We start from the raw sequence: 10,047 nt of genomic DNA, 5'->3' as shown, positions 1-10,047 counted from the left end.
GACCTGATCCCGGATAACTGAGCCCGACCTGATCCCGAACAACCACACCCGCACACCCGAGCCCGGAACCTCGATATCCCTCCCCAAACTCCTCCTTAGAGGCTTCGCCGGCTAGGAGGGGGGTACTGTCACGGGGTCTTCCCCATGACACGTGATAGGCACCATTCTGTTGCCTTACCAGACCGGATGTTGGCTAACATTAGCCAACATAACTCGATGTTAGCCAATATAACTTAATATTGGCTAATATAGCTCAGCTAATATATATCCGATATCGGTGGACTGAGCCTGAATTAGGCAAGGTAGACAAGCCTTACCCTTTCCCTCTGTGTATTTAAGCATGAGTCACTCTTAGATACTCCCTCTCTTGTGCAACGTCTTGACCTTGGTACTACACCTGTACCGCACGATCTGAGTAGACAGACGACGAATCTCATTATTTCACTTCACGTGACACTTGAGCAGATCTCTTCTATCGGTTTCGTGACAATACCCTTACAGTGGAACACATCTAACTAAGTATACTATAGCATAATGTTTGAAAATTAAAGGATATAGTAATAGCTATACTAATACAAGATGCCAGGACGGCAGAGTATAATATCATGGCCATCCAGCCAAGGAGACCTTCCACCTCTGCTACCCACCTGAACAGGAGGGCAAGACGGCAAGGGTCTGCTTCTTTGTGAATAAGAGGCTGGACCAGACCAAATGGTAATTTAAAGCACACACTAGGGATATATGCACCTTATATATCAGACAGAGCGAAGAAAGTGGGGATAGAAGCCAGGTTATTTATATATAATGTGTATAAGCCACTGCAATTGTGAGGAACAGAGAGTGAACTAGCGCACGGGAGTTGAGAGTGAATCAGCGCACGGGGCAGCTGCGCTTAGGCCGCGAGTCACATGCTCTATGGGACTGTAGTATTTAAGCTACGCACAGCATTCCTTTTAGTTTACTTCCTCAGTCGTCAGTCTTGACACGAATCCAAACCTATTGCTCTCCATCTTGATATCACGCTTACATCCACCCCTTACAGCAATTCTCAGAAGGACGCAAGAGCGCGCTTCCAAAAAACCCCAACGGTAAGAGGATGAGACGCCTACGCGGCCCCCGCGCACCTGTGTATTTAAGGCAGCTCGAGGACATACGTTCAAGAGCTAGCGGATATTCTTGAATCCTACGATCTATCTCACACTCCTATAACCAATTCCTTACACAGGAAGTCTGCCAGGAGAACAGTGTGGAAGAGCAGATAGCGCTAGGCGACTTCAACCTCCACCACCTAGTATGGGGTGGAGAAGGGGTAGACAAATATGAGGAAGCAGAGGAGCTGCTGGACATTATACAGAGCATAGGTATGATGAGCACACTCCGCCAAGGAGCGATCACATACGAAGAGGGAGAAAAGAGAACAATAATCAACCTCTGCTAGATATCCACAGGATTAGTAGATCAGATAATCCAGTGTGAAGTAGACAGAGATATAAAGTATGACTCTAATCACCTACTGATAAGTATAATTATAGACCTGAAAGTCCAACACGGAGAGAGGAAACCTATAAGGCGATAGAAACATCTCAAGGAAGAGAGGTTTTGGAAGGCGCTTGCACAGACGCTACCTCAGGTAAAGTAGCTAAGAACTAAGAGGGCAATGGATTGATACACCAAGGAGATTGCAAGCATAATTGACGGGGCGGCAAATGAAGTCCTCCCTAACACACGGCCCTTACCATAGGCAAAAGAGGGATAGAATATGGAATATAAACAAGTACTAACTGAATTAAAATGACTTAAGTGATTCTATAGTATGGACCATACAGCGGAGTCATGGGAAACGTACAAAGCTGCACGGAACCTGAAGACTAAGATGGTCAAGAAGGCTCTAAAGGCAGCACACAGAGACAGGGTAGAGATGGCAGCAGCTACTCCTAACTCTCTTTAGAAGGTAGTAAAGTGGGCGAGGACAAGGGAGAACTAACCTCTAAGTGTTACATCAGCGATTTGATATCCTAATATAGGATAGGAGGCATAGATTTTCTGAGAAGTCTTCTTCCCAGCGCCTCTGAGGGGAGATCTCGATGACATCCAGAATGCATAATATGACCAGCAGATAAACCTACCAGATATCACGGAGAAGGAGGTCCTAGAGGCCGTAATGGCCACCGCCCTGCTAAAAGCGGCAGGCCCGGACAGGATAACAAATAAGGCGCTGAAGGCAGGAGCTGAGCTACTAGTAAAACACCTCGCCAATATCTTGAACCAGAGCCTCAGACTAGGCTACTGCCTGGAATACTTCAGGATATCCACCATAGTAGTGCTCAGAAAGCCAGGCAAAGATAACCCACTTCTAGCTAATACAAGAGGAGCGCAGAAGAAGAGCCAATCATCAACTCGCCGAGATCTGTCAGCATTTAAGCGCTCTGTACCATGATTTAACCCTATAAACTAGAAAGAAGGACAGACACCAGCTGAAGCCTTATCAACTAGTACGCAGGTTACTATATCTATGGCTCCGCACATGCTATCTACAAAAAATTCTGTAATAACATCTATGTCTATATCAATCCCAGTAACAGCTGGGCCAGTGTCAACTCCGCTTTCTTTGCCAACTGCTTCTATTCATTCTTCACCAATTTCCGTCACAGTATCTGTTACTGAAGCCCTATTATCACTACCGCCATAACTGCTATAACTACTACAACCACCACAACAATAATCTTTATGGCAGCCTCTATCTTTAGAGGAGTTCTTAGCAGATATTGAATGCCGTTAACATCAACCAGTTCTAGATGGCTTACACAATATGTCCGCAGTCTTTAGTCATTTATATAAGACCAGATAGGAAGACGCTCCACCTAAGTTAGTTGAGGCACGGCATATGGCACTAAGTACCTATGGAATCTATGCTGATTGCACCTCAACTATGGCGTGGAACTTTCATTTTGGAGACAAAGATGCCTTCTATGCTGAAAGATTTGCACAAGTTCAGGCTTGAAGATCACTGCCTATAGTGCAAAGTACACCAGTATTGCGGTCTAAGCGCGCTGCAGCATATAAAGCATCAGACGCGTGGTCATCGCTTAGCCTAAATAAAGGATAATGCTATAGATAGTATATAGAAACCTTTATTAACTATATAAGTTTGTTATCTCTTAAATAATTAATAAAATAGGTGGCACTGCACTAAGCCGTTTACAGCGATTTAAATTACAGTACAGCTAGCAGGGGGGACAAATCTCAAAGGGGGGACAAATCAGGGTGGTCAACGATAAGACGATACAAACGATACGATTATCGGTTTTTTATCGGTATTTTATGTTATTCATCGTTTATTATCGTTTAATTGTATTTTTATTCCTTTTCGATCAGAATTCCGCTCCGATGCCAACTTTTCATACATTCTGTATGCTCAAGGCTTGAAACACCAAGCTGCATTCTCTCCCATGACATTGTACGACGGCCTCCTGAAAATACTCGCTCTGGCTCATCGCTCATAGCTGGAATTGACAAAATATTAATCGCAAATGCTGATAATCGTGGCCAGCGCTTTCTTTGTGAACCTTCACACCACCTCTGAAGAGGTGTAGTTTGAACATCATGAGGTGCTTCAGCACAATAGTCTTCGTACTCATCTTGACTTGCTAGACGAGTAATACATTCATTAAACTCATTAACAATTCGATCAAACTCATCTAGCTCTTTCAGAGGCTGAATATCTGGTGTTTCGTACAACACTGTTGTTAGTAAACTTCCTGAATCTCTATACTGAATCCATAGCTCTTTGACTTTTGGAAGAATAACTTTTTGGTAGTCTCTTTTCCACCATATTTTTGCATACTTCGTACGACGATTCGGATGAAGGATTAATGCAGCAGCATAAAAAGGAGAGCTATCTGTTTTGCGGTAATACTCTTCAAACTTCCGAAAAGCGTGTTGAATTCGAACGCTTAGATCTTTTTATGTACGATAATGCTGAAGTGACTTTTCCATATGTTTACCAAGCACGTCCATTGTAAAGAGAAGCTGATCAAGTGTAACACGATCACCTTGAGTCTCTAGTGTCGCTCGATAGAATCGTTGTAAGAAAGAGTTTATCATACGAAGAGCTGTCCAGTCTTGTGGCGAAAGATGATCTTTTTCAAGCAATGCAAAATTGGCTTTTACATACTCATCAATAGCTGATTTTTTATTAAGTGCAGTACTTAATATCTGATACCAGCTATTCCATCGTGTTGAATTATCTAGTGGTATTCGTTATTGTGCAAAGGACACAAATTCTTTCGTACAATTTGCTGAAGATCGAGAGTGGACAATAATATTGTGAAGCTTTCCAAGAATGCCTATCGTACGAAAGACCTCTTCTCTTTCTACTTGAGATTGTTTATCTAACTCAGTCTCAAGTGTATTTTCTTTGTCGTACGACTCAATCTGTTCAAGCTGAGTCTGAGTAAAAAGAAAGGCTTGAACAATAAGATTGATTGTATGGCCCTGACAGCGAATTCGTTGATGTAAAGGATCCCAGGTAATATCTTGATCTGATAGATGCTGAGAGATCGTACGACAAAGGGTATCATTTATTGTTGAATTATCCGCCACAAGTACTCCTAGCTTTTGTAGAATACTATAGTCTTGAAGAACAGGAAGAAGAACATTCCACTGCTCTTCTCCACTATGGTTAGCTACCGTACGAAGAGCTAAAAGAGCTTTTATTCGTTTTTCTTGTGAATCAACGAAATGAGCACATATAGCTAATAATAGATGATTATTTGGAGAGGTCCAGATATCAACAGAAAGATGGATATCTGTCAAAGCTGATTGGACCTTTTTTCGTACGATATCCTTCTATTGTTGAAATGAATTTTGGATCAACTTACTTACAGCTGAGTGAGCTGTTGTAATATAGTTGACTGATTCAGAGTTCAGCGCTTGACAGAAGGTATGAAACTCTGGCGACTCAACAACTCGAAATGAGAGGTTTCATACGACAATAAGTTTAATAAGAGCTTGATCAAGTACTTGCTTATTCAAGACACTTCTTAAAACTAGTGAATTTAGCTCAGTTGGTTGATTCTGAAGCTCTGCTTGTTTCCAAAGTTCTTGAAGCTGGCTGGCTGCTGTTGCTTTCGTACGAGGAAGAGGCCTATCAGATTCAATCTGATGTTTTGAATAAAGATGATCGAATATTGGTCGTTGATGCTGCAGTATATATACAAAGAGAGCAGTAGTATAGCTTTCGATTTTGATTATCTCGTGCAGGCTCATCGCTGGATGGTGTACGACAGTATTGATGAATACTAGACGTGTTTTTACGACTGGTTTGAGTGCTTGATGCTTCAAATGACTCAAATGAATCAAGAGAGATTAAAGAATCTTCTTCAGTAGCCATAATAAGAAGAAAAGTAGCTGTCGTACGAGGTAGAATGAATTTTGATGAGGAAAAGTGGTCTGTGTGATACGGTTTATTATAAAAAATCCGATAATCGCGATATTATTCAGCATAAAATAATCGTAAAATACGATAATTTATTGTTTACGAAACGATAATTTTATTTTTGACCACCCTGGGACAAATCCCAAAGGGGGGACAAATCCCAGAATCGGGGGGACAAATCTCAGCAGCCTTCCTTCCTGCCTTTAAGCGAACATTTATTCAGGCATTAAGACGAGATAATGTACGAGCTGGATTTTAGCGTGCTGTATTACTGCCATTTAATCCAGATGCTGTATTATCTAAGCTAGATACTCATCTGAGAACGCCTACGCCGCCACCAATCCAGCAGCTAGAATGGCAAGTGTGAGATATCGAGCTGCTGCTATTGATGGGGGCTGATTAGGCTTATCCAAGTTGTCCTCACCATGATTTAGAGCAAATGCTGATTCAATTGTTCCTTGTAATGCATCCTGTAACTTAATCATGGCCTCTTGAATCAATTCCTCGTCTTGATTATATTCATTTGAATATAAGGCTTGAGATATCTAGTCTTCTGCGCTTGCTGGTTCTTTGATATCTTCATTCTCTATAAGATATGCATTCATATTGATGAATAAGATCTTATCAAGTCGATCAAAGCCCAGTCAGGCCCGGAATCTTGTGTCACCGGGAGCATCTCTGGACTCTGTTTTGGGATACCCTTCTTCGGACAAAGAAGTTTTGGTGAGCAGAGAGGCCCGGTACTGGAGCTCTACCCTTCAAGAGAGATTGGAAACAGAAGTTAAGGATTTTTTTCTTGTATATAGGCCCAAATTCATGCGTACGGAATCGAAGCTAGTTTTAATTATCTCTATGTGTTTGGCTGTCTAAAATCAGACCTAATTGGCTTTATATGAACTCTTAACGAGTCGTGTAGAACCCTAGATTCACCTGAAATATCCCGTGACGCAGTTCGACTGAATGCTAGCAAAGGTATAGTACACCGCAATGACCATCGTTCGAACGTAGACTGCACGTACTTAGCTAGAACACTAAGTAAATTCAAAACACATTCAGACTTGTTAAGTAGACTAGCTTTGACTGAAAATCATGTCAAACGCTTGATTAGTTCACTGGAATTAATTTACAGGGACTACGAAAAGACATTGATGAATTTAGGTTAGAGTTGCCAGATGGAACCGTTCCAAAGACATTGGCAAACAGCAAAAGTTACGAAGAAACAGAGGAAGTGTAATTAGCGACTACGAAGAATTCTCCTCTCTTGTCACATTGAAGCTGGCATGAAATTCTTGATCATAATAGGCCAAAAGATTCCCCTCATACTCCTGAGATGTCTCAAAGGCTGCGTCCAGAACCCGCTCCTCTGCCGCGTGTAAGATATCTGCTTGGGCAGTCACCTTCAATCTTTTGTTACCGTTTACAGTGAGATATCTGTCTTTTAACCCATACTTTAGATTGAGTGCCAAATGACTCCTGTTTCGAGGGGATGCCTTTACCTGAAAGCCGTGTGGCGGCACGAAACTGAAAATCCTAAACTCCTCCCTTTGATTTTGGGGAGAGTTTTCTATGTAATCCATGACGGTTCCTAGAGAAATATTCTGTATCTTGCAAGGCAGAGAATCTCCCTCTTGAATTTGACGAATTGTAGCCTGGTTTGTGTTTTGTTCGACGAAAAGTGTAGGGCTACCAATGTCTGAGCCTTGCAGCGCTTTTAGCTTTGGATCTAGCTTTTGATTGAGCTTTGTTTTGTTTTCTTCCCGCACAACGGGTATTACGCCCTGTTGCATTTGTTGCATATGCTCGTCGGCTAAGAAATAGTGGAGCTCCTTGGACTTAGCGCTATGGTGCTCATTGCCTGAGACTGATAGATGGTTGGTTGGGTTCGTACTCGTTTTTATGTCCAAATCGCGCTTTGGACCAAAGAATGCAAGCAAAATATCTCGCGTAAAGGCGAAGGGTGTCATGAATCTGTCTGGTTTTGTATCGTACACTCTCGTGTAAATCTTATCGAAGAATAGATGCGGTTTGACATCGTTATAGTGGATTTCTAGAGGCCGGCCACATTTATCTTTGATTTTATTGAAATACCTAAGCTCCACAGCCGTGGTAACAAGTGGTATGCTTGTAATTTGTTCCTTAATCCCTTCTGGGCGTAGAAGCTCATAACAAAGCTCTCGCTGGCCTCGTACCGAGTGCTCATCAACCACGTAATAGTCGGAAGGACAAATTAGGCGTCCACAATGGTCAATCATACTTATTGATGCCTCTTCCTGATCATCGTACTTCTTCCGCATATTTTCGTACCCGTTCTGTACGGCGAGCGAATGTAGATGCACCCACCACAGCTCATGTAGTCCATAATTCCCTCGGAGCTTTGATCTTTTGTAGTTCATACGCGGGGGTATGCCTCGCATCCCAGGAAAGTGCCGAAGAACCAGAAGCCATAAAACACGATACGAGATCCAAGAAGACTTTTGATCAGAAGGAGTGTGGTTATAGCTTTTAAATTCACTCGTCTGAATCGTACAGTCCTGCTTGCCGTTGTGAAGTTCTCGGAAAGATTTGGCGATGTTTTGGGTGTTGCCTATTGGAAGTATCTCTTCTAGGCTCTTACTTCCTAGTTCCAGATATTTAGTGTTTTCGATGAACATTGAAATTGACTGGATTATATTATTCAAAGAACATAAACGATCTCTTATCTTTGAACGACGGTCTTTATCCTTAATCGCAGGAAATAATCTGTTTGAGGCCATTCCGTAGTCCACGAACGCTCGATCTTCTAAAGATAATCCAGGACAACGCCCTTCCAACTCGGTCACAGTTTTTGGATCTAGTAATGACCAATCATGAGGATCAGGTCCCATGATCCAAGTCCATAGCAGTCTAATCCATTGTAGGCAACGAGTTAGTTCCTATAGCTGTTAACAATAGTAAATGCAGAAACCAATGGGGCAAACTACTTCAGGCATATGTAAGTTTGCGATCCTGGCAAATGTACCTATCATAATTGTATGCCATAGTCCTTTGAACGGTACAAGATCATCTAATATCTTCAAAAACTCCCACGGTAAGCCCTGAAGACGATTGATAAGATTTTCTGGGCTTTTAGAGCCGTCAATTTTTGATTTACTGTTGAGCAAGTCAAGTATTTCTCTTCTGCGAGCACTGTCTTGGCGATACAACCAGTACTGTCTGAATATCTCACCATTTGATGTTCTTTGGAGAGAAGAGTCCATCATTGCCACTGAATCTTCCTCGGTTCCCACTCAACCACTACAAGTAAGAATTCTCGACCAACTTAATTTAGTAACAAGCCGCTGATAAGGCGTTCTGCACTAAAAATATAACTTTGGATTCCTCTATATATACTTAACCTACATACACGTTTGGTCGCTTCAGTAAAGCCATGGCAAAAAGAAACACCAAGTTTCATGGGTCTTTTCCAGAGCGAAATGACGTTATCGGGATCAGGCAAGGCCACCGGGATACAAAGTTCCACGGAGCTTCACCGTTTTTAAATACGCTCCAATCGATACAGGAATACCCGATAGATGCACATAGTGGGGATCAGTTAACTCATCCAGTGCCTATTAACATAGCTCCTCAGTTATCAGCACACAGTGTGGGCAATACGACGACTCTAACAACTCTAACTAGCCTCTCTAGGGTAGAAGAGTCCTTACCAAAGATCTTGGCCACTCAAGAAACCAAACTCGGATATGAGCAAGCTGGATATAAAGATATCATTGATCTTGGACCGAAATACGGCCTTGTAGCTCGACAAACGCTCAAGAAAGCCAACGAAAGGGTGATAGGAATACTGAGGAATGAAAGAAGCGAATTCATTGTGAATATAATATGGAGCGAACTTGAACACGTCAAGCCATTGATATTTTATGAATTTATGCACGTAAGCTTGCGAGCCATGAGCATATACCATCGGCCCTTTAAAGATCGTGAGCTCGCAATAATATTGAACAGCATTGTGCAGGGCCTCATTTTTATACACGAGCGGCTTGGGATCAGCTGCTACAACATAGACTGTGGGAATATCCTACTCCAGTTGCTCTTTCGCGGAACCATAGTTGATGACATCAAAATCAAAATTGGTAGGTACTTCGGCTTTACTGTTGTTATTATTAGAAAGCTAAGATCTGCAGCGAACGTAGGAATGGACGAAAGGTCTCTTTCATACTATGAACGAAAAGATATACAGAGTCTAGGTCTGGTAATGACTGAGCTAATGGAGCCAGAGACTTACAATCTGAACCCTTTATGCGCCAAATTAGAGCATCGTAATGTTTGGAATTCATGTACTACAAATTTTTTTGATGCCACTCAAGCCGAGAGCTTGCGCACTTTGGAACAAGTGAGAGGAAGGAATGTCTATTCAAGATTATACACTAACTTTTGCAAAAAGCACCGATTTTTAGAGCACCTAGATAGTTCTACTGTTTTTAGCATATCTGCTCTATCCGGAATGGTAAAAGCAATGAAATCCTACGACCCGTAGTACTACGGCTTGTAGTACTACCTGTACTGCTACGGCTTGTAGTACTACCTGTACTGCTACGGCTTGTAGTACTACCTGTACTGCTACGGCTTGTAGT

The 10,047-nt window shown here is 42.1% G+C and overlaps 1 protein-coding gene across 1 annotated transcript; it reads left to right on the top strand.

The window, feature by feature from the left end:
- Nucleotides 1–8,843: 8,843 nt before the first annotated feature.
- PV09_09592 (uncharacterized protein) lies at nt 8,844–9,950 on the top strand (the record flags this gene model as incomplete). The annotated part of the gene is made up of 1 exon (XM_016363679.1): nt 8,844–9,950. One exon carries the CDS (start codon nt 8,844–8,846, stop codon nt 9,948–9,950), a length of 1,107 nt encoding a protein of 368 aa, XP_016208494.1.
- Nucleotides 9,951–10,047: the final 97 nt, after the last annotated feature.

The sequence above is a fragment of the Verruconis gallopava genome, assembly GCF_000836295.1.
Source record: "Verruconis gallopava strain CBS 43764 unplaced genomic scaffold supercont1.87, whole genome shotgun sequence".
NCBI classification, from domain to species: Eukaryota; Fungi; Ascomycota; class Dothideomycetes; order Venturiales; family Sympoventuriaceae; genus Verruconis; species Verruconis gallopava.
Note: the sequence above shows the minus strand (reverse complement) of the source record. Positions and strands in the feature narration are given on the sequence as shown.